Source organism: Bos taurus, chromosome 5, assembly GCF_002263795.3.
Source record: "Bos taurus isolate L1 Dominette 01449 registration number 42190680 breed Hereford chromosome 5, ARS-UCD2.0, whole genome shotgun sequence".
Lineage (NCBI taxonomy): Eukaryota > Metazoa > Chordata > Mammalia > Artiodactyla > Bovidae > Bos > Bos taurus.
Genome location: NC_037332.1, coordinates 56,293,213 through 56,317,645, shown reverse-complemented (window position 1 = coordinate 56,317,645; position 24,433 = coordinate 56,293,213). Strand labels below are relative to the sequence as shown.

The 24,433-nt window shown below is 52.5% G+C and overlaps 1 protein-coding gene and 1 non-coding gene across 3 annotated transcripts in view; one reads left to right on the top strand and one right to left on the bottom strand.

Moving 5' to 3' along the window:
• Positions 1-1,955: 1,955 nt before the first annotated feature.
• TRNAG-CCC (transfer RNA glycine (anticodon CCC)) lies at positions 1,956-2,028 on the bottom strand. Its single transcript has one exon. It is a non-coding gene; the product is annotated as a tRNA-Gly (tRNA).
• A 5,029-nt stretch (positions 2,029-7,057) lies between these two features.
• LRP1 (LDL receptor related protein 1) overlaps positions 7,058-24,433 on the top strand; it is an 80,921-nt gene continuing 63,545 nt past the window's right edge. For both annotated transcript variants that reach the window (XM_024992497.2, XM_024992496.2), the window contains exons 1-6: positions 7,058-7,594; positions 16,218-16,340; positions 18,965-19,102; positions 21,137-21,256; positions 23,040-23,168; positions 23,289-23,552. In XM_024992497.2, coding sequence (XP_024848265.1) covers positions 7,528-7,594; positions 16,218-16,340; positions 18,965-19,102; positions 21,137-21,256; positions 23,040-23,168; positions 23,289-23,552 — 841 coding nt within the window. In that variant the 5' untranslated portion in view covers positions 7,058-7,527. The remainder of the gene's footprint in view (positions 7,595-16,217; positions 16,341-18,964; positions 19,103-21,136; positions 21,257-23,039; positions 23,169-23,288; positions 23,553-24,433) is intronic.

Here is a 24,433-nt window from a genome sequence, read left to right as displayed (position 1 = left end):
TATCTGGCTTCTTTTACTCACTGTGTCTTGAGATTTATTGTGTTGTTGTATGTATCCATAATGTGTCCATTTTATTACTAATATCTCATGGTAGAGATATACCACAGATGCTTTGTCCTTTAAAAAAAAAAAAGATGATAGGCAACTGAGCCACAGCCAGTTTTTGGCTATCATGAAGAAAATTACTATGAACATTCTTCGAATCTTTATGTAACCATATGTTTTCACTTCTCTTGAATAAATAAGAGTATAATTGCTGGGTCATAGGGTAGGTATCAGAGAAGGCAATGGCACCGCACTCCAGTACTCTTGCCTGGAAAATCCCATGGATGGAGGAGCCTGGTAGGCTGCAGTCCATGGGGTCCCGAAGAGTCGGACACGACTGCTTGACTTCACTTTCACTTTCATGCATTGGAGAAGGAAATGGCAACCCACTCCAGTGTTCTTGCCTGGAGAATCCCAGGGACAGGGGAGCCTCGTGGGCTGCCGTCTCTGGGGTCGCACAGAGTCGGACACGACTGAAGCGACTTAGCAGCAGTAGCAGCAGCAGCAGGGTAGGTATATGCTTAAGATAAGAAACTGCCATATATTACTCCAAATTTATAGTACATTCCCAACACTGTAAGAGAATTCCTGTTGCTCTACGTTCTCAGTAGTGTTTGGTATTGTCAGTTTTTAAAAGTTAAATCATTTTGGTGAATGTGGAGAATTATCTCATTGTGGTTTTAGTTTGCATTTTGTTGATGACTAGAGATATTGAGTGCTTTTCATGTGCTTATTAGGCATTCATACATGTTCTTTTATGATGTATCTGTTCAAATGTTTTGTTCATTTTTAAAAGTGGGGTGTTTTTATTATTACTGTGTTATAGGAATTTTCATGTATCCTGAATACCAGTTCTTTGTGAAATCAATATTTTGCTTATTTTCTGGCTTACTTATTCATTTTTTTAATGATGTCTTTTGATAAACAGACATTTTCAGTTTTGATGTTTCCTACATCAATTTGTTTTCTTTTATGGTTATGGCTTTCTATAACATAAATTTTTACCTACTTCCAACTCAGGAAGATATTCTGTGTTTTCACTTAAAAATTTTATGATTTTAGCTGTTATGGCTTAGGTCTATGATTAATCTGAATTAATTTCTGCATATGATGTGAGGTAGGGATTGTGATTCACTTATTGTTCCAACACAGTTTGTTGAAAAGATATTCCTTTCCCCAGTGGATTGCTTTGACATCTTCATTAAGATTAAATGACCTTTGGGACTTCCCTGGTCCAGTGGTCCAGTGGCTAATGCTCCGAGATCCCAACGCAGGGGAACTGGGTTTGATCTCTGAGAAACTAGATCCCAGAGGCCAACTAAGAAGACCTCATGTGCCACAACTAAGACCCAGCACAAGCCAAATTTAAGAAAGGATTAAATGACCTTTAAGTGTGTTAGTCTATTTCTGGCTCTCTATTCTATCCCATGGTTCTGTTTGTCAGACCTCATCCCAGAACTATAGTGTCTCGATTATCATAGCCTACAAGTCTCAAAGTCAAGTAGTAAAGTCCTCTGGCGTTGGGGAATTGTTTTTATTTTTCTGTTAGCATTGGGATTTTAAAAGCTCCCCAGTTGATTTAAATGTGCTGCTAAAATCTGAAAACTTGAGAACATTCTAATGTGAGCCACAGTTTCTAGACCCAGCTTTCCCTGTTACTATCCTCTAGGCCAAAATTATAAGCAAATTAATATACTTGATCCTGCCTCTTTAGCCTGGAATCCTCTTTCTCTTCAGCTCTGCGGCTGGTGCATTAAGGGCTTCATCAATTTCTCACCTGGTTCCCCTCTACTTTATTTTTAATATTATTTTTTATTTATTTGGTTGCATGGAGTCTTAGTGGCACGTGGGATTTAATATTATTTTTTATTTATTTGGTTGCATGGAGTCTTGTGGCACGTGGGATTTAGTTCCCCAACCAGGGATCGAACCCAGGTCCCCTGTATTGGGAGTGCAGAGTCTTAACCACTGGACCACCAGGGAATCCCCCCTCTACTTTCAGATAAAAATTCTAAGTCCTTAGTGTGGCTAATGTCACCTTTTGTGATTAGGCTCTCTGATACTTCATCCATTATCTTCCCCAACAAGTACCTTAAGCTTCCACCATACCACATTTGCCTTAAGTGTCTCAAATTTCTTCATGCCTACATGTCTTTGCCTGTCCTGCAGCCTAAAACACCTTTTCCTTCTGTCATTGTTTGCCATCTCCTTCCTCTCTTTCAACACATAGCCTGGTATCATCCACTCTGCACTGCTTTGACCCTCTTATCTGGGATAGGTATCCTGCCCTGGTTCCCATGGCCCTCTGTGCCATGAGCCTTTATCCTAGGCATTAAGGTCCTTTGTTATAATTGTCAGTGATCTAGTTGCTCAACCCCATTAACCTGCACACACCTTGAAGGCTGAGACTGCGTGTTTCCATCTCATCTCTAGTGCCTACCAATGTAATTGGCACATAAGTGAAAGTGAAGTCACTCAGTCGTGTCTGACTCTTTGCAACCCCATGGAATGTAGCCCACCAAGCTCCTCCATCCATGGGATTCTCCAGGCAAGAATACTGGAGTGGGTTGCCATTTCCTTCTCCAGGGGATCTTCCTGACCCAGGGATCGAACCCAGGTCTCCTGCATTGCAGGCAGACGCTTTAACCTCTGAGCCACCAGGGAAGCCCATATAAGGTACCTAATAAATGTTTTTTAAGTGAAAGGAAACCGGGCTCCAATCCACACTGTGATTTGAGGCAGATTCCTCAAATCTGCCTTTTCTGAGACTATTTCCATATCTACAAACTGAAAATAACACCTATGCCACAAGGTAGTTGTAAAACTTAAATGAAGTAATCCATATAAAATCTACTGCATTGTCTTGGTATATGGAAAGTACTCAATAAATCTTGGTTCTCTTCCAGTCTTCCAATAAACCCTTCCCATTTTTCCTGTTTACACTTCTTTATCTGACCGCTAGGTGGTGCCAGCCTCTGGCTTGACATTCAATTCCAGGGCTACCCTCTTAATGCCCCCCTTCTCAGTGCCTGTTATACTCAGGAAAAGCAAAGTGGAAAGGAAAGTGAAGTTGCTCAGTCATGTCCAACTCTTTGCAACCCCATGGACTGTAGCCTACCAGGCTCCTCCATCCATGGGATTCTCCAGGCAAGAATACTGGAGTAGGTTGCCATTTCCTTCTCCAGGGGATATTCCCTGACCCAGGGATCGAACCCGGGTCTCCCGCATTGCAGGCAGATGCTTTACCCTCTGAGCCACCAGGGAAGGAAAGGGACATGTTTAATAATCTGCTGGGAGATCCCAGAAAAACGAGGTATTCTCTCCACCAATTTCTTTGCCTGCTGTCACCATTCTTGTAAACCTGATCATAGATTGCCCAGAATTAATTCCTCCTTGGTTTCCCCTATTTGGTTATAATTCCAGCCCAAGGATTTGAAGATGGAAAAAGCTTCTTTAGAGTAGAAGTGGGGAGAAAGAGAAGTCGAGGCAGAGAGGGAATGCATAATGGGTGCTATAGGAGAAAAACAGTCAGTTCTTACAGTCACATCCCATTTGATGGTAATTATGATGGTCTCCTTTACCAGTGCAGACACCCCTGGCCCTAACACTCATGTAAGCTCACCCACCTAACAATCAAGAGGTCCTAACACTGTGTGGATACAAATAAGTAAAGGGACATGATACCTGCCCAAAGGGAGTTTATGGTCTGATGGTAGACACAGAATCACAAAATTAAGTGCCAAGTTCTAGGTACTGAGGCTGTCTTGAGAGCACGCTTGGTACAGGAGAGATGGGCAGAGTGAGAATAACAGGAGAGGCTTGCTGAGGAGAGTAGGAAGGAGCTGAGAGAAGGGTATAATTAAAGGCTCGGGTAGAAATATGCATTCTCTCATCTTATAGTGACAACCTCAGGACTTAACACATTGGAAATAACCCGAGTGCCCAACAATCCCAGTAGACTATGGAGTCGGAGAAGGCAATGGCACCCCACTCCAGTACTCTTGCCTGGAAAATCCCATGGATGGAGGAGCCTGGTAGGCTGCAGTCCATGGGGTCGCTAAGAGTCGGACACGACTGAGTGACTTCACTTTCATTTTTCACTTTCATGCATTGGAGAAGGAAATGGCAACCCACTCCAGTGTTCTTGCCTGGAGAATCCCAGGGACGGGGGAGCCTGGTGGCTGCCGTCTCTGGGGTCACACAGAGTCGGACATGACTGAAGTGACTTAGTGTAGCATAGCATAGACTATGGAGTATCCAAGGAAGGAGATCCCAAGCAGTCCATGTAAAGAGCGAATTAGGCGTGTGTATACAATGGGAAAGGGATCAAGATGAGGTAATTGAGAAAAGCAAGTTCCAGAACAGTATATACTTAATGAGCTGATTTGCAGTTTTAAAAGATGTTTATATTTGTTTATTATTTATTTATTTTGGCTTGCAGTATCTTGGTTCCTGGACCAGGAACTGAACCAAGGTCTCCAGCAGTGAAAGCATGGAATCCTAACCACTGGACCACCAGGGAATTCTGTTTATTGTTTTTAAAAAATCTCTTGGAAGGAGACCCAAGGAACTCTTAGTAGTGGTTATTCTGAGGGTGGGACTGAAGAATGGGAGTGTGAAATGTGGCAAGTTTACTTTTCACCTTGTACCTTCCTATACTCTAAGTTTTGCAACCACTAAGTATTATTATTATTATTTTTACAATATAAAGTTAATAAAAATAAACACACAGTCGTATCCAGGAGACAGCAGGGATTGGGAGGTAGCAAGTGAGAAGTGTCCATGTGCTGGCTGAGGCCAGATCCTGGAAGGCCAAGACTGGAAGAAGAGTTTACATGTGATCATTCTGTTGTCTATGGAGACCCAATAGAGGTTCCCCAGCCAGGAAGAAACAGAGGAAGCAGTTTCAGGAAGATTCACCTGCATAAGAGAGGTATCAGGGAGAGCCAAGAAACAGGGTTGCCCCCCTCACAACCTTCTCAGGCTACGTATGGTCACTCCAGCTAGCTTTTTCCTTTCAAAGCTGCCTGAAGTCTGTTTCTTTTTTCCTTTGGGCGGTGCTGGGTCTTCGTTGCAATGCTTGGGCTTCTCTAACTGCAGCGTATGTGGGCTCTCTAGTTGTGGTGTGCAGGCTCAGTAGCTGCAGTGTATGGGCTCTTAGATCCCTGACCAGGGATTGGGAGCTCAGCGTCTTATCCACTGGACCATCAGGGAAGTCCCCTGAACTCTGTTTCAATCTGACTTTACTTGGATGACAATATGGGGAAGGGGTTCTGGGAGAAGGAACCTAGTAGGTGTTCATTAAAAACCTTTAGTAGGTTCCTGCATGTGACCCATGTTACATGTGTTAGCCCATGAGGTCTGGATGAAAGGATGAATAAGACCCCACCCCAGACCAGAGAAACTCTGGCAGTGGAAACGGAGGAAAAATCTGAGCTCTATTTCAAAGGAAAAAAAGATAAGTCCTGAGCCCAGGTTTGTAAGATCGGTAAAGAAAGGCCCAGAAGACCGGTTGGCAAAAAGTCTAAGGTTTCTGGCCCGGGAGACTAAAGGCAGGTGGCCTTGGCCCTGAGAAAGCTCGCCTGGAGGAAGCTCTGGTTTGGAGGAAAGGTCTAGCTGCTTCTGGATTCTTCTCTGGCTGTCGCTTCTCTCAATAGACAAGCCCTCCATGCTGCTCTGCTTTCTGCCAGGGCCCGACTGGAGTGAGGATGTGGGGCCTTTCCTTGACTAGAATTTTAAAAGGGAGAAGGGTGGCGCAAACCTCCCTCAACTCTAACGTCAGTTTCTGGCAGCTAGCGTCGCTGGCTGTCTCCCTGAACTCCGACTTCCAGACACCAGAAAGTCAGACACCCTAAGTACAGCGGTAAAACACCGCCCAGAAGGGGGCAGTGGCCAGAAGCACAGTGTTGGGCTCCGGGAGCCGCCCGGCGCCCCGTGGACTCCGAGCTAGGAGTCCCTTGTGGACTCTGCCTAGGACAAAGGTCCGGGACCCAGCAGACACCTCCTTAGAAGAACTTGAGGCCTGGAAACAGAGGTCCAAGAGGCCCTCATCTTATTCCAAATCCCCATTGCTCGGAATCTAAAACCCCGACTTGGTGGGAAGCCAGTCAGAAGGTATAAAAAAACAAAACACCAAACAAAAAAATAAATGAGCCCCGACCTCTCGGGACGAAGCGGGGTGGACCTTCCTCAGCCCCACCCGCTGGTGACTCACCGCCCTCCCAACCAGGGCCTGCCCCTCCCGCGCCCAGTGCCAGGCGAGCAGGACAGGGCGGGTGCTAAGGTGGGCTCCATCCCCAAGCCCTAGGCAAGCGGACAAGCTCCGGCGTGTCCCCGCGGGTGTCCCTGTTTACGCCAAGCCCCAGAGCGAGGTGGGGGCGGGCCTTCTCGGCCCCTCCCCCACCCCGCCCCCCTCCGCCGCAGGCCCCAATCCCAGTCCAGGTCTGACAATGTCTCCAAATCAAAGCTCAGCCTCTCCCCGCATCTTCCCCACGGTCTGGCGGCCCCCAGCCCGCCCCAACCCCAGGCAGGGGAGTCACAGTCAGGGTTCCCCCAGGAGATTAGGCCTCGGTCCACACCTCCCGATCTTAGATCCCCAGACGGAGCCTGAAATCCTAGGGCGAGACACCGAGTTTCAAAGCCAAGCGGCTCAGCTCTCCTCGCCCCCTGCCCAATCCCTCTCGCCCCTTCAGTTCTCGAGCGCCAGGCAGAAGCGCCCAGTCAGGGGAATGGGCACTCCAGGCCCAAAACCAGCCGGCGGGTCCCCAGGAACCCCCGCTCTCGGACCGCTCGCCAGAGCTCCAAATCCTGTCGCTCCTCTGACTCCCCCTCCCCAGGGCAGCGCGCCAAATCAGCGCATGCGCACTCGCAGGATTGCCGCGTAGCTCTTTCTCCCCCACCTCCCCCGCCCCGGCTTTTTCTTTCCCCGCCCCTTTTCTCCCTCCCTCCCTCCTCTCCGGGTCCCCTCCCTCCCCCCCCCCCACCCCCAACTCAGCCCGCCCCGCGGCACCTCAGTCCCGGGAACAGTGGTGCGAGCTCCAGGCCCGTGCACTGAGGAGGCGGAAACGAGGGGAGCCCCCAGAGCTCCATCAGGCCCCTTCCAAAGGCTCCCCCACCCGGTCCACGCCCCCCACCCCCCCACCCCGCCTCCTCCCAATTGTGCATTTTTGCAGCCGGAGGCGGCTCGGAGATGGGGCTGTGAGCTTCGCCCCGGGAAGGGGAAAAAGAGGAACGAAGAGAAAAGCAGGGGGTGAAGGGTTTGGATTTGGGGGCAGAGGGTGCAGCCCCGTCTGCAGGCCCTCCCCAAGGGGCTCCGAACTCTACATCCTCACCCACGCCCCTGGTGTGCTTTGCTGAAGGATAGGATAAGAATAGAGGAGAAGGGAGGAAGGAGGAAAAAGGGGGGCCCCCCAATTGGGGGGGCGACGGCGAGAAGTAACAGGACCAGAGGAGAGGGGGCTGCTGCTTGCATCAGCCCACACCATGCTGACCCCGCCGCTGCTACTGTTGCTGCCCCTGCTCTCAGCTCTGGTCGCGGCCGCTGTCGACGGTGAGTGAGATTTCGCGGCCCCCTTGGACCCTTGGGGACACCCACTCCCCAGCCCCCACTCCTGCGTTTGGATGGGAAAGGGAGTCGCGGGAGGGGGTGCCTTTTGTTATCCCAGTCCAGCTGACACTGCAGCGGCCCAGCTGGGGGCGGGGATGGGGGTCCAATTTGGAGAATGGGGGCCTTGGGCAAATGATGCTTCTGGGACACCCCCCTCAGCCCAAACAAAGACCAGAGGCCTGGGAACGGAGAAGAGGGACCCCCCTTTTTCTGATCCTGGGATCTAGAGGCCTTCTCCTATCTCTGTTCGGGGAGGGCCTCCGCCTCCCCTACATCCTCTACCCCCCCCACCCCCATCTAAATTGTAAAGGAATCCGGATTTGCTATGTACTGGCTGCAAAAGGGGGCGGGGGTCCTTTTGCTGTGGCCTCTGAATCTGGAAGGGAGAGCCGGGTCCGGGTGCCCTGCTGGGCAGAGGGCAGGCTAGACGGGGACTGGCTTTGGGTCGGGAGAGGGAGGGCCACGGGAAGGCCCCCTGCTTGGGTGTGGAATCTGGGCCCTTGGAGACCAGGCTTGGAGGCCTGAGTCCAGGATTTAGCAGGCTGCCAGCCTGGGTTCCGAAATGAGCACTTCCCCCTCTCAGGGCCTCTGTCAGTAGCCTGGAAAGAGCTGTATTTGGGGGGTGTAGCGGGTGGGGGCAGGCGAAGCTATATGACTTTGAATTTTCCTTCTTAATTCCTGGGAGCTTTGAGATGAAAAAACGTCAGATGTCATCATTAGGGAAGGGGACTGGAGAATGGCCTGGAATGCTGAGGTGGGAGGGTGGAAGAAGGCTGCTCTCTCCCTGACTTCTGGCTTGATCACAGTTTGGACTAGAAGGAGAGGTGGAGGTTGGATGGGGGTTATGTCATGCCCCCACCCCTAATTCCCTGCTCCTTAGGTAAATGTGTTTATTTCTCTCCACCACTTCCCCTCCTCCCCTCATACACACACACTTTGTATATTGCAGTTAGCTTTGGGCTAGAATTGTGTCCTTTTGGAGAAACGAGGTGCCCTCTTGCTTTTTTTTTTAGTGTCAGCTATTTTCCCTCTTACTTGTGAGTCACTGGTTCAAGTCTTGCTCAAGCTTTGGGCTGGGGTCACGGGGTTGGGCTGGGCTGGGCCCCTGATTTGAGTAGGGGTGGAATCTGATCCATTCCCGTCACTTTAATCTTCTCATCCAGGGAAAAAAAATCTGCACCCAATACCATCGTGCACCCCTCCTCCATCTTCTCAATTCTGCCAGATTGGGATTGGGAAAGTTTTTCTCTGAAACTGGATTAACTCTTCCCCTCCCCCCAACTCTCTTCAGTTGGGAGGGGGGTTAGGGGGAAAGGAAATATATAGGACAGTATATTCAGGAGCTCTCAATTATGCCATCTTGGGGACTCTGTCCACCTACCACTCACCCCACATGGAGAAGAGGAAAGAAGCTGTGCCCGGAATACCCTTCAGACCAGCCCTTGCCTGTGATTTCTTCAGTTATGGGTGTTGTTTCCTCTTGTTCTTAACCCTGTTAAGTGAGAGGGGAAACTGAGGCAGAGAGATCTGGAAGGGATAGAAAAGCATTTTAAGAGAGAAAGAGTGACTCATCAAGAGCCCCCCGATGGAAGGAGGATGGAGTTAGGCAGAAAGAAGAGGGGGTCTCTGTGGAAAGCAAACAAGGGCCCCAGCCCAGTCAGGAATGGCCCCAGGGAGCTTCACCCCTCGGCTAATTACCCCACCAAGTTGGTGGGTGGCGAGTGGAGGAGGGAGACTGGACATGTTTTCCATAATGGTTTCCCACCCTTTTTAAGTTTCCACCCAGGCCACAGCTGTAACCCCAGCTCAAGCCAAACTATCCAAAGTCCTGGGCAACTCTGAGACCCCACAGACTGTAGCCCGCCAGGCTCCTGTGTCCATGGGATTTCCCCACCAAGGATACTGGAGTGAGTGGCCATTTCCTCCTCCAGGGGCTCTTCCCGACCTAGGGATCCAATCTGCATCTCCTGCATTGCAGGCGAATTATTCACCGATGAGCCACCAGAGAAGCCCCTAGGGAGAGGACCCCTCCCCAAACTCACATTACTGTTCTCACCTTTGGAATGGGAATATGACTCATCCAGAGTGGGAATATTTCCCACTCTGGGGAGTGGGAAAGGGAGACTACACAGACCTGTCGGGCCAACGCTGTCCAGGACCGCCCAGGGGTTCCTATATCCTACCCTTGCCCTCAGGCCTCGGGCCCACAGACCCAGAACTTTCTCCTTCGTTTCCCAGAGAAGGGCATGTCCTGGCTCAAGCTTACCTCCCTCAGTGTCTAATCTTCCTTCCTGCTGCTGGCTCCCATGGACCCTGCTGCTTTGCCTTCAGGGGAGCAGCCCTAGGTCCCTCTCCAGCACTCCCACCTCCTCTGTTGTGCCTGAACCCAATCTCCAGGGTCCCCTTCTCTTTGGGGAGCGATGTCCCTCCTTGCTAGTAGACAGAACTGGGTCTACTTGCTTCCTGGGAGGCTGGAGAAACAGATGGATTGGAGAGTGAGAAAAGAGGTCATTGAGGTCTCTGCTGAAATTAGGAAGGTTTTGTAGTGGGGAGGGCTGGCTGCCTCCCTGTCTCCTACCCATCTCCACATACCCCCTTGAGCCCATATATTACCTGTTATCAGACAAGCTGCACAGTGAACTGAGTTATGAAGCTGAGCCTCCTGGCTCTATGAGAGATGGTTCCAAAATCCTTTCTCCCCTGGTCAGACCCAGATGCCTGACTATCTCCCCTCACGCTTGTCTTTCAAACCAGGGACGTGAGGACATTGATTTGGGGATGGAGGTATATTTTGATGTTTGAGGCTGCTTCTCAAGACTTCTTTTTCTCCCAGTCTTAGCCACCCCGCCTTCCTCCATTTTCTCTATTATTTTTCCCCCAGCCACTCCCCATCACTGGGCCTCTTAAGGATGTCAGCCGGGCAGGAGGGGCACTGGCCGGAGTCAGATCCTGTCCAAATCCCCCTCCCACCTCCGACTTTTCAAAACTTCTTTGGGAAGCCCTTCCTTACCAAGTCTAAGTTTCTTTCCTCCTGCTGTAGCCTCAGCCTTTGCATATCAAAACCCCAAGCTTAAGGCTTATTACCCACCTCAGTAGTCTCCTCTCAGCCCCTGCCCCCAGCCCTCTGTGAGCTCTCCAGCATTCAAGTCCTCCAGCTCTTGATGTGGGCTCCTCACCCTTGGGCAGTCTGAATGCAGTGGGACCATGCAAGGGTCCCTGACCTGGTGGAACCGTGTGCTGGGTGTGTTTGGAGCATCTCAACCCACCCCACTGTATTCAGTCCCAGATCTCAGGCCAGTTTTTAACAGGATCCCACATTGTTTGGAGAAGGAAGTAGTTGACTCTGGGATTGCTTCCGGTGCAGTGGCCCCAGGCCCCAGTGTAAAGCCTCCCTGGGAAAGAGGCGAGGGACAGTGGAGGGCAGCATTTACCCCTCTTGCACCCCAGGGGAGATGAGGGGTCTCTCTGAGACCTTGGCCTTCTCGTTGAAGCGCTTCCATCTTCCTTCCTCCCACCCTCCCAATTCTGTGGGAGGCAGTGGCCCCTATTCTGAGTTTGCCTGGGGTCAGACAGTGCTAGGGCAGGGACTCCACTTGCCTGAGTAAAGGTACATGCTTCCCCACCCTGAATCTCAGGGATGTTTTTCTCCAGGTTCATCCCAAGACAACTGTGCCATTATCTTGGCAACCTCTGGGTTGAGACCCTCTTCCTAGGTTTTTTCCTCTGTCTGTCATTGGTATGTGCTGTCTTGGCCTCCAAGAACCTCTGTCTCTCATTCTCCTAGCTCATCTCTCTTATCTCATCCTCTCTGCTCCCATTGTGGTGTTCTCTGTCCAGTCTCTCTCAGTCTCTGTGTCATGCTTTGTCTCTGCCTGTCTCCATCCGCCTCCAACCAGGCCTCTTGGTACCCCAAAAGCTATCTGGGAGCAGAAATCTCTCTTGGGCAATCCCACGTGCTCGCCATTTTGGAGTTGTTATTCCCCTCTCAGGCCAAATTGGGAATCTCCATTTCAGCAGTGAAAGTTCTCCCTCCACTTTCTTCCAAGTTCTTCTCTCTTTTTCCCCCTCCACTAATTTGGGAGAGAATGTTTCTGGAAGAAGGGAACTTGATACCCTTCGTGGGTTGAGTAAGAGGGAGAATTCAGATAATTCAGAAAGGCGGAGGGAGGTTAGACTTCTGGCAGAACTTCCTCATGATTTGAGAACTGGAGAGAGGTATGGGGAATGGGTCAGGAGCTTAGAGCTTTTATTTCTATGGCTGTGTGTGCAGGGGGTTGGGGGTAGGTGAAGAGAGCTTCTGAAGCCTGGTGAGAGATATGCTGACCTCCGGAGGCATTTGAGGGGTCTGGATTGTACTTGCGGGTGTGGGTTGGGGGGAGCATGGAGGAAAAGATGGTGGGGAGGTCAGGCTAATGTCCCGCTGAGTCAATATTGACTCAGGATGGAGGGGGAGACCATCCCCCTCCCCCCGGCAGCCCAAGCCATCCTGTCTGTCTGTCCAGGCCGCAAAGCAGAGGCCCAGACTCAGGAATGACAAAAATGTGTCTGAGCCTCACTGAGCTGCGGGGAAGGAGCCACCGGGTAACACCCAAAATACATAAAATTCAGTGAAAAGCTCTCGGTTTGGGCCTAGGAGGCCCCTGCCGCCCCACCCCTGTATGTTTGAAAGTTTAGATTCCTGCAGGCTCTGGCCCCCCACTCCCTGGCCACCCCCTGGCTCCTCTGTTCCCTTAGCTTTATCATGTGTTTCCTTTTAGAAAACATCCCCCGGTACACAGCCTGTCTCTCCCTCTGCTGTGTCTGCTCTTGAAAAGGGCCTCAGGGTTCTCCTTCACCCTTACCCTGCCTCAGGTCTCCTGGGTCTTTAGGAAATCTCACCTCCCTCTCTTCCTCTCCATCTCTGCTCCCAAGGGATCAAATGATGGGTCCCCTCCTCTAGAGAAGTCTCCCTCGGGGCTCTACTTTCCTGTCGCCCTCTCTTCTCTGCTCAGGCACCCTTGCCACCCTTCCCCACCCTGCCCCCAAGGTCTCAGAATGGGACAGGACGACAGCCAAGGCTCAAGCAGGGCAGTGGGGTCCGTGTTGTGTCTGGATGCACACCCAACCCTACACCTCCTGTTCTGGCTCCAGCTTGGTGGCCCTGGGGGCCGTGGCTGGGCTGGGTGCCTGGGTTTGGGGGGGCGGGGCAGGGGTGTTGGCCAGAGTTAGCATGGCGGTCACATTCATCTCCGGGCAAAGCTGAGAACAGACAGCCCCTGTGTCCTGGCGTTCTCTCTGCAACCTCACTCGCTCTTTCTCTGTAGTTCTCTCCTCCTTCTTTTCCCTCTGCTGTCCTGTTCTTATCCCTTTCCATCTTCTCCACTGTCCCCCCTCCTCTCTGAGGAGGCTTGAAGGCCAGGGCCACCTCCTGTAATTCCCATCCCCACTCCCAGTGCCAGAGGACCCTGCCATTTCCCTTTTTCATCCTTCTGCTCTGCTGTCATGGCCAGTAAGAAACCACCTGTTCAGTTACTAATTGCTCTATGCCTCAGTTTCCTCATCTGTATATGGGGATTGCAACCGTAGCCACGTCACAGGGTTTGAGGATCTAAATGAGTTAATATGTACAAAGTGTCTCAGCCCAGATGCTGACACAGAGTGACTATGTTGAAAAGTGTTAGCTCATATCCTTAGGAACCCCCAGATCTCCCGAGGGGCGGGAGCCAGGGGAGGCCACTGCTGCTGCTGCTGCTAAGTCGCTTCAGTCGTGTCCGACTCTGTGCAACCCCATAGACGGCAGCCCACCAGGCTGCCCCGTCCCTGGGATTCTCCAGGCAAGAACACTGGAGTGGGTTGCCATTTCCTTCTCCAATGCATGAAAGTGAAAAGTGAAAGTGAAGTCACTCAGTTGTGTCCAACTCCCAGCGACCCCATGGACTGCAACCCACCAGGCTCCTCTGTCCATGGGATTTTCCAGGCAAGAGTACTGGAGTGGGGTGCCATTGCCTTGCTCCCTAATGTAGGGCCATGTTGTACCCTCATCTGGGGCCACCTAGCTGGGTTTTCTGGGTGCTGGCATCAGACGCAGAAGGCGCAGCTGAGGGGAGTGGGGTTGGCTGCGGGCTCTAAGCAGATTACAGGTTTCCAACCCCACCCCCACTGCAACACCCTCCACCTCTGAATGAGGCTTCCCTTGGCCCGTGTAGACTGCCCCAAAGTAGGTTATTTGTTCCTTTCCTCCCCTTTCCCCATGAAGGAAATCAAAGACAGGCCTTAGCCTTCAAACTCAGCTCTTTTCTCCACCATCCCGGACAGAAAAGAAGTTCTTCCCACATCTCTCAGGTCCTTGTGCTGCCCTGGTGTGTGCCCAGTCCCCCACCCCGGGCCAGAGGGGTCTGCTGTGGGCCAGGGCCCGGGGGCTCCTCTTCCTTTCACTCCCCATCCCCCACTCCCCTCCCTCGCAAGAGCACATCTGGTTTGTGAATCTCTCTCATTCCAGCTTTTGGAGTTTGCCAGCTGCTGTTTCCTCTGTCGAGTTCAGGCCAAAAATGGGGGTGGGGGACAGTGAGGGGACAAAGTGAGGGCCAAAGCAGGGGGGATCGTGGCCGGGATGTGGAACAGAGGGGAGACTGGAGTGACCAACCAGTGACCTCGGGCCTGGGCTGTGACTTCTACCCCCGGGAGGAGTGGGGGCATGGACTGCTAAATCCAGGTGGGGGCAGGGATGGGCATGGGGACCTGTCTGGGCTCCAAACAGCCCATCTGCCTCTGAATCCCATTCCAGCCCCCTCTACCACTGCTCCCCCCGCAGCCCCAGCCCGTCTGGGCCAGCCAGGGGAAGAGGACCGTTCTCCGGCATGCTAACTAGGCTGCCTAGCAGTTTCCCCGGGAAGACCTCACAGCTGGCCCAGTGGGGCAATGAACTCAGCATTATCCGCCTCCTCAAGGGGCCTTTATTCCCTGCTCAGGGTGGGGGGCAGGGGAGGGGGCTCCAGGGTAGGGGGCCTAGCCAGGCCATCCTTGATGTGTTTCCTGAACTTGGCTCTCACCCTGGCCGGGGGCCTGAGCGCAGTCCCCTCTGCCAGAGGCAGGGGTTGGGGGGAGGACGTCTTCCCAGTGTGGCTCTCCTCAGAGTCCATCCCTCCCTGCTCAGAGCCCCGACACACTTTCCTTCTGCTCCGTCCCAGCCCCTGAGCTCACTCTGCCCTGCTGTCTTCCCGGGGTGCCATGGCTCCTGAGGGGCCACCCCGCCCCTTCCGGGCACCCCAGTGCCTAGTTTACTGCCTGGCACAGAGCTGGGCTCTGGTGCGTGATGGCCAAAGAGAAATGGGATTGACACGCATCGAGGAAGAAGCAATGCAGGGCTGGGAGACTGGGGGGCGGCAGTGAAGGAGGGGGGACTTGCCTTCCCGAGGAGGACATAGTGACAGGGTTGAGAGGAACAGCGCCTGAAGACCTCTCAGTGGGAATGGGGAGCCTGGTGTCAACTGGCTGCTTAACAGCTTAGAGTTGGCTAAACTGGTCTGAGTCCTGATTGTGACATTTGCCTGCTGGGTGACCCCACATTCTCTGAGGCTCAGTTTCCTCATCTGGGAAATGGTATTAGTCGTACCTAATTTGTCATATTGTGGAGAGGATTGAATGCGATGATACATGGAAAGAACTGGTTGATCACACTTCCCGGCACATACTGAGGTAACAATGAGAGTTAGTGTTACCATGTTTAATTCATCCCTGGAGAATGAGGTAAAAGAATGGGGTGGGCGTAGAGAGCAGATGGTGGGGTGAGGGATTAGGGCAAAGAACAGGTCCTGGATATAGGAACTTCTTGGGTTGGCTGGGCTGAAACCAGCTCCTGCAGGTCACCCCAGCCATCCCCCTGCCTCCGTTCTCCAGCCCTGTCAGCCTGAGCAGTCTTAGGTGCCTCTTAACTCTGAGGGCATCCGCAAAGGAGGCTGTGTGTTTAGAGAATGGATGTGGCGGCAGAACTCCTCTGTTGATACCATCTCTGAGACACCCATGTGCCAAGGGCACCCCCAAACACACGTCCCGTCTGGGGAGGGCCTGGTGGTTAGGAGTTGGAGATGTGTGGGGTGATGTGTTCCAAGGACGAGGAGAGTCCCAGAGGGTGAAGGAGCAGAGAGGTTAGTAGAGACCAGCTCTGGACCTCTAGTGGGATGGAGAAGATAAAGAGAAAACCCGTCAAAAACCTAAATGCCTCATCACTCTCAGTCAGCAGAGCAGAGGCTGCTGTTGTCTGACCAGAGTATCAGAGAACACAAGGGCTTTGGCCCTGAGAGCTGGGAGAGCGCACACCCAATGGGCAGCCTGCAGGACTCAGTCAGGCAGCAGCAGTGTGCTCCCTGCGTCCTTCCCCTCCCCCATCTCAGGTACACAGTGTTCCAGGAGTGACCCCCAGCCCCTGCCGCCCACCCCTGCTCCACACATGAACCCTGGGTTAGAGCCTGGGCCGGACGGAGACTGCTGCTGCCTGAGGAAGGAGGAGGAACCCTTGAGGGCTTTCAGACCTCAGGGTTTCAGGGCATTCACCCCTATTCACACCCCTGTTTTCTTCCCTTGCCCCTAGTCCCTAAGACTTGCAGCCCCAAGCAGTTTGCCTGTAGAGACCAGATCACCTGTATCTCAAAAGGCTGGCGGTGTGATGGTGAGAGGGACTGCCCGGATGGATCTGATGAGGCTCCCGAGATTTGTAAGTACCTTTTCTGGATCCCTACCCCCCATCACTGATTTATCCCTTTTCCTTTTTGCCCAGGCAGTCTAGGATGAAGACAGTTGAGCTCGAGCCTGGTGTGGACCTTGCTCTGTGATTGTTTGTACATGACACAGCTAAAACTGTCCAACTGTCCTCCCCCTGCTCTTCAAAGAGCCCGGCAAGGTGTTTGATATGCTCAAAAATGAGCTTCCTTAGCCGCTGTACCCCCACCCCCCAGCCTGCCTGAGACCATGTTCTCTGGGCTGACAGCTTTGCTGGTAGATTCCCCTCCCTTCTGGCTCCTCCCGCTTCTTCCCACCTCTGATCCTCCTGATCCTTGATGGGTGCCCCTGGGTCTTGCTGGGTCCCCTTCCTGTCCTCAGGTTCCCAGGCCAAAGGCCACTGGCTCTGGCTCAATCTCTGTACCAGAAGCCCCACCCCTGAGCATTTCCCGCCCTCCCTCCCCCTACCCTCAGTAAGTGGTGTAATCAGAGGCAGCTGTTTAAACTGGGAGAAAGGTCCCCACCCAGCCTTTACCCTGCCAGTGGGGGGTGGAGAACTTGCTAGTGGGACCCTGGAGTCCTGGGCAGCTGGCAAAGTCTCTGCCTTCAGAACCTCTCCCCTGCTGGGCTCGTCTGGGCAGGGGTCTGGGGACCCTGCATTCTTAGGTCTTTCTCTGTTCTCTCTTGGGGTTTATCCTGTCTCAGCCCCATCTCCACACCCTCACTCATAATTATTAGCGGTAATTTTAGGGCCAGAAAAGGGAACCACTAGTTCTCTCTGCCTCACCTTGATACCCTGCTCTGGAGGTGTGGGAGCCAGGGATATTCTACAAGTGTTTCTATGGTGGCTCAGCCTGGAGTGTCTGCTTGTCTCAGGCCACCTTTATGTCCCACTTTTCGGACCCCAGTGTTTGGTGTTGAAGATAAAGAAAGCCATGCAGAGGGGCCAGATCTGGCTCTTTTTATCCATCCTTTAGTTAGATGCAGATATACATATCCGCTCACTGTCCCCACTCATGCATACTCCTAGACCCATCACACTCACACTTAGCCGCTCCCGGGGCCTGACTCACTCCCCCTACCCTGCCGACATACACACACAGAGGCAGACGCTGGCACGAACACATTCTCGCAGCCACGCAGAGTCACCACTCTGAAATGGGGATGCAGAGACATAACCTGCACGCAGACAGATGCCCTGGACACTCACACACAAACCCAGGCTTGCTCCCAAGAGGACCTGGAAACGTACATACTGAGGCCGGCAGCACCGGCACACGTGGAGATTCACAGATTCACTCTCACTCCACACCGCTCTGCTCCACGGTACACACCTCCCCTCCCTGTGCATGTGACTCCTCCCCAGCACAGGCGGACAGGTGTGCTCCCATGCAAGCACCTTCTTACATCCTGTCTGGGCTTGGAAACCAATGGGCCATGATCTGTCTACCAGCCCACAGGCTCAGCCAGTGTCCTAGATCCTGGCCTCCTTAGGATCCCCTGAAGAGCTCTGTCCTGCCCTCTCTGCAGCCCATCTTCTTGGGCAACAAGGGAAGTGGAGTCATCACCAGCAGGCCACAATCTTTGACAGTTCCCAAAGTCCTCCATCAGGCAGGCTGCTCTGGGGTGGAGGTCTAGCATAGTGTGATGCATAGAAATATAATGCAAGGCATGCATTCAGTTTTGAAATTTTCTAGTAGCTACATTCAAAAAAAGGTCAAAATGGGGACTTTCCCGGTGGTCGGGTGGTCAAGACTCCTCCTTCCCATGGAGGGGATATGGGTTCAATCCCTGGTTGCAGAACTAAGATCCCACATGCCACAGGATGTGGCTAAGAAAATAAGTATCTACGTAAAAAAAAAACCAAAAAGGTCAAAATAATCAGATGAAATTAATTTTAACTTTATTTTACTCAGTGTGTACAAAATATTATCATTTCAGCATATTTTTTCATATAAAAGTATTGAGGCCTTTTGCATTCTCTTTTGTGGCTGTGGTATTAAGTCTTCAAAAACCAATGTACATTTTATTTATTTATGGCCCCTCCACACACCTTGTGGGATGATATTTCCCCAACCAGGGATTGAACCTGGAGCTACTGCAGTGAAGGAGTCCTAACCACTGGACCGCCAGGGAACTCTCATTGTCTTTTGTTTGTTTGTTTTTGCCAGTGCGCATTTTATACTTCCATTTGGAACTGGTCACATTTCAAGTGCTGAATAGCCATGTATGATGCTTCATATTGTAAAGTGCATTTCTAGAAGACTTGGTCCAGCTCTCCGCCCAGGCTCTGTGACCCAGGATGTTATGGAAAGGAGGGGTGCTTTGTCTCCTGGTGTAGGATGTGGAAGCCTCGGAGTCCACAGCATGGAGCATCTGGGGAGTGGACTCTTTGCTGAAACCTAGTTATCCCCTCCACCTGGCGGATCCCAGGTGTGGCTACTATTGGGAGTAGCATAGATGAGTCCGAGGTTGAAGAGTTTAACAGGCCCTAGGCCTCCTGAGATCTAAAAATTGCAGGTGCCTGAAACCCCAGTCCCAGTCCCTCCCTCAGTGAGTAGCTGGCCAGACAGCCTCTGTAGCCAGCATGCCCACACCGACCTTTCCGTCTGCCCCCAGGTCCGCAGAGTAAGGCCCAGCGATGTCAGCCGAACGAGCACAACTGCCTTGGCACCGAGCTGTGTATTCTCATGTCCCGCCTCTGCAACGGGGTCCAGGACTGCGCGGACGGCTCGGACGAGGGGTCCCACTGCCGAGGTAAGGGCTCTTCACCTCTGCTCTCCCAGGTGGATGCTGTGAGTTCTCCGCCGGGCACCTGATGGGTCTGGAGGGCTGCCGTCTAAGCACTGTCTGCACACTGTCCTTGGACTGCAAAGGGGACGAGGCCTGGTCCTGCTGCCCTGTGCCCCGGGCATGTCTCTGGCTGTGTGTGCTCACATGTGTCATTACCCCTCTTCAGTCCCCCGTTTCCCAGCTATGTAACGAGAGCTCTCTACTAGATCAGCATGTTCATGCTTTCGTAGTTTTGTAAACAGTGGGGTTGTTTCTTCGCATGGTTTCTTATAGGGAACCTGAGGATGAGCAGAGACAAGCAGATATTGTCACTGAAGCGGGGGCCAGGGGGAGGTCTGGAGCTTTGTTACCTGCCTCCCCTGCCAGGGCCCCCGAAAGGGCAGGTCTTTGAGGCTCTTAGAAACTGCTTCATGGGAAGGGTTTCTCCCCCTCCGCCCCAACTGAGGAGGGAACTTTAGGACAGTAGGTTAGACTTCTTCCCACCTGCATCTCAGGTCCACCAGCTCTGCAGGTCTTCCTCTAGAGACGCTTCTGTCCCAGGGGGAATCTGGATCTCTCCTGAGGATGGGAGAGATTCCCGGGGATGGGGGTTGGAGGGGGAGGAAGCTCAGGCCTGCACCTCAGGGAATAGGAACTTCTACTGCCCTCAAGTCTGGGCCTGGAACAGGAAGCTGGCTTTGTGAGGCCCTAGGCAAGCCCCCGGGGGTGGAGACCCTGTCCTGTGTCTGTAACGCGTGTCAGAAAACATCTGCCTGTGGGAAGAGACACATCTGGATCCTGTTCACTGAGGGCAGGGAGTTTGTGGAAGATTTTTATCCTTTTCCTTTGGTTGCGTCTGCATGTTTTTGTCAGAAGCTCCTGGAATGGGATGTAGAATGTGGGCCTAGGGGGCTGACTTCAATTACCACGCACGTCCCATCTCATCGGACAGTACGTGTTCAAGTTTGCCTGCTTTTGCATACCCGGTCAGCATCACAAACAACCAAGAACATATGAAACCTAGGGCTTGAACTTCCTTCTCTGATACTACAGAAGCTGGACCTCCTCATCCTCCCACCCCATATGCAGAAGAGAACCTCTTTTCTAGATTTTCCAGAAACAAACACTACTTCCCCTCTTTGGGGGCCAAGGCTGGACTGGAGAAGCACCTTCAGGCTCTGGGACAGAGGTGGGGAGGAGAAAGGCTAACCAGGGCCTGGCTCCCCATCTCTGCTCCTCCTGGCAGGCTTAGCGCCTCTAAACGTCTTAGCATCTCGGGCAGCGCTCTCTCCTAGGTGGGAGGGGGGGAGCAGGGGTGTGAGGCAACTGGACAAAGGGGTCTTTGTGGCCGGGCCGCCTGGCCCCACGCAAGGCCATTAATTGGGTCGCTGGTCTGGCGGGGGGTAGCTGCTCCCCCACCTCTTCCCCCTCTTGCTTCATTCCCTTCTGTCTCCCCTGTGGAAGTGGGTCAGAGGCGGGAGGAAGATTAGAGAAAGATCCCGGGGGAGCCAGGTTTGCTTCTCTTCCTCCTCTCCTCTACCTGGGCCTCGGGCCTTCTCTCTGGGCCCTCTCGGACACCAGGGCTGGGTTGCAGGCGTGCTTCCAGACCAGACCTGGGGTCCTGCGTGGCAAGACTCGGTTCCCTGCCAACGCTTCCCCTTAGCCCCAAAGCCAAAATTGCAGTCCTTAGGTGCTACAGGCAGGAGGCGTGTAAAGGGGCTGAGAGTCCTCACGTGTTGTTGACCAGCAAACTAGGAACGGAGCGGGTCGGGGCAGCCAGAGCAGGAAGATGCGGGTTCTAAGCCACAATTGGCAATGCGACCTTGGACCTGTCTTATACCCTCATCAGTCTCAGTTTCCTCACTTACAAAATATACTTGATACTTCCTAAGCCACTTCATCTCTGACCCTGCAGGCCTGGGAAGTGGTTACTGAAGGGTTGAGGGAAGGTTGCTGTCTGGGTATGATTGCCAGATCTGGGGGCCTGAGTATGTGTCACCTGCCACCCACCCCCCACAGAGCAACGAGGACAGTGTTCCCATCTGGGCTGCCAGCACCACTGTGTCCCCACACTCAACGGGCCCACCTGCTACTGCAACAACAGCTTTCAGCTACAGGCAGACGGCAAGACCTGCAAAGGTAAGTGTGCACACGTGCACATACTGGGGTTCAGGATGTGCTGGGGGGTGCTGGGTGGGCAGTGGGCTAGGTTGGGGAGGAGAAAGCTTGAAAGGTGCAAGACAGGATGCGGGTCTACAACACACCTTACGGCCTCAGGGCATGGCTGTGGGCCCTAAACATTTGCTTCTGCCAGACTTTTCAAAACTCATCTTAAAAATTATATAGGTCAAGGTCAAGGACTTCCCTGGTGGTCTAGTGGTTAAGATGCACTTCCAATGCAGGGAGCACGGGTTTGATCCCTGATAGGGGACCTGAGATTCCCCCATGCCATACAGCGCAGCCAAAAAAAAATAATAATAATAATAAATAAATATATATATAGGTCATATGTGAGTTTTCTTGTTTAAAAAGGTTTAAAGCATTACAGACAAAACCAAAGTCCCCTTTAACAAATCCTCTTTAGTTACGGTCCCTCCCCCATCTCTCTGGAAATCAGCTCTTTTTAACAGTTTGCTACTTCTCTGTCCAGGCCTTTTTCTATCCAGGTATACATGTATTCACAGAGAATCTAATTGAAAGTACTGTTTATGTGCATGGGATCTTGTTTACATAAATATCATACTGTATATGGCTTCCCAGGTGGCCTAGTAGTAAAGAACCTGCCTGCCAATGCTGGAGACATTAAGAGACATGGGTTTGATCTCTGGGTCAGGAAGATCCCCTAGAGGAGGGCATGGCAACCCACTCCAGTTTTCTTGCCTGGAGAATCCCATGGACAGAGGAGCCTGGCGGGCTACTGTCCACGGGGTGGCAAAGAGTCAGCCATGACGGAAGCGACTTAGCACGCACGCACATACTGTACATATTTGTTTTTCAATTTTTTCACCCAGTATGTTCTAGAGATTTTTCTGTGTTAATGTGTAGAGATCTACCCCATTCTTTTTAAAACCACGGTGATGTATGACTATTACCACAGTTCACTTGGCCATCTCCCTTTGGATGAGTAAGATGTTCCCAGTTTCTCTCTGTTACAAACAATGCAAACTCTTCTGTTTTAAATGTACCTCCTTTTGGTCTTGGCACAAATGTAGCCTTCTCAGTGACAAATGTAGCCTTCTCAGTGAGACTCCTTATAGCCCTAAAACCACATCCCCACTGCCTGCATTCTCTGTCCCCTTTCTCTGCTTAGTATTTTTTCATAGCACCAGCTACTTCCCATCGCACTAACTCCTCTAACATGTCATTTACCTTTTAATTTTATTTATTATTATAATAACAACATTTTATTTATTATCAGAATTTAAGTTCTTTAAAGAATATTTATTTATTCATTTATTTGGCTGCATTGGGTCTCAGTTGTGGGACACGGACTTAGTTGCCCCATGGCTTGGGGGATCTTAGTTCCCCGACCAGGGATTGAACCCACGTCCCCTGCATTGCAAAGCAGATTCTTAACCACTGGACCACCAGGGAAGTCCCGGAATTTAAGTTTTAAAAGGGCAGCAGTTTGAATCTATTTTTTTGCTGATGTGTCCCCCGAGCCTAAGACTGTACCTGGCACATTGCAGAAATCTTTTCTGAATGAATGGATGATAAGCACGTGTATAGATACATCTCTAGAGTGGATCCCAGGTCTGGGGCTAGGTGGTAACGTTTCCACATTTCTTGTTGCAGTAGATTCTGTCAAACTGTTCTCCGAAGTAGCTGTAGGGATGGACACACCCCAGGTGTTGTCTGAGGGCACTCCCTTCCCTGCCCTCGGTAGGCTGGAAATGACCACGCTCTCGCCTTTTCCCGCCAGACTTCGACGAGTGCTCGGTGTATGGCACCTGCAGCCAGCTGTGCACCAACACAGATGGTTCCTTCACGTGCGGCTGTGTGGAAGGGTACCTGCTGCAGCCAGACAACCGCTCCTGCAAGGCCAAGAATGGTAGGTGGGCTTACCTGCGACCGTACAGCTAGGCGCCCTCGGTGTCGTTCCCTGATGGGGAGAGGCCAGAGCGCTGCCAGGGCCGCTTGCTGCCCTAACCCTTGTCTCCTGTGTCTCCAGAGCCGGTTGACCGGCCCCCTGTGCTGCTGATTGCCAACTCGCAGAACATCCTGGCCACGTACCTGAGTGGGGCCCAGGTTTCCACCATCACACCCACCAGCACACGGCAGACCACAGCCATGGACTTCAGCTACGCCAACGAGACGGTGTGCTGGGTGCATGTTGGCGACAGCGCTGCCCAGACACAGCTCAAGTGCGCCCGCATGCCCGGCCTGAAGGGCTTCGTGGATGAGTACACCATCAACATCTCCCTCAGCCTGCACCGTGAGTCACCTGCTCCAGCACAGGAAGCCGGCGAGGGTGGGGGAGATGGGCGAGGCAAAGCCTGTCTGGGACAAGCTGGGTTGGGGGAGTGGATAGACAGGATGACCCTTGACTGGTCCAGGAGCCTAGACAAAAGCCCCTGACTGAGGCCGAGGCAGCGAGTTGAATGTTGTGACCCTTGTTTGGGGCCGGGGCAGAGCTATGTCCATGCTTCTTCTCCTCTCTCTGAGCTGAGTCTCTGATGGCTCCAGTGTTTCTGGCCCAGGGCAGAGAAGGGCCTCCTAGAAGTGCCCAAGAGGACAATGTCTGGTCAACCTCCAGAGACCAGGGACCGTCCCTTTTCAGAGGGAAGAATGTCGATTAGTCCATAGAGGGGTTTTCCCACATGGTGGGAGCCACAACAAAGGAAAAAAGGGGCCTGGAGCCAGAGGAGCCTTGCTAAGTTGTGGCTGAGGGCAGAGGAGCCGGGACCAGGCTGGGTCCATCTCCGTATCTGTCGTTTCCCTTGAGGGGGTCGCCAGAACTGGCTCCCTGCCACAGCGTGGCTGTGGGGGTCCTGAGGCTGTTTCTGGGGGACAGGCTCTGTGGCAGGAATGACCCCACTGGGAATGCTATCAGATATCCTGGATGTTCCCCTTCGAGCTCCCACCCGAGGCTGTACGTGATGCCTCAGAGGTGGAAGATGGGGTGTGGCTGGGGACAGGGCCAGGGCAGAGGTCCGCTGCCTCGAGCACTTCTGCTCATCTCAGATGCTGCTGCTACATGAACAAACAAAACCTCTGCATCATCACATCTCCAGGAAATGCACCACAGGGCTGAGAGGGGACGTCTGGCCTGTGGTTGATCTGACCCCCGGAGAGGGGGTGGCTTGATCTGTGACC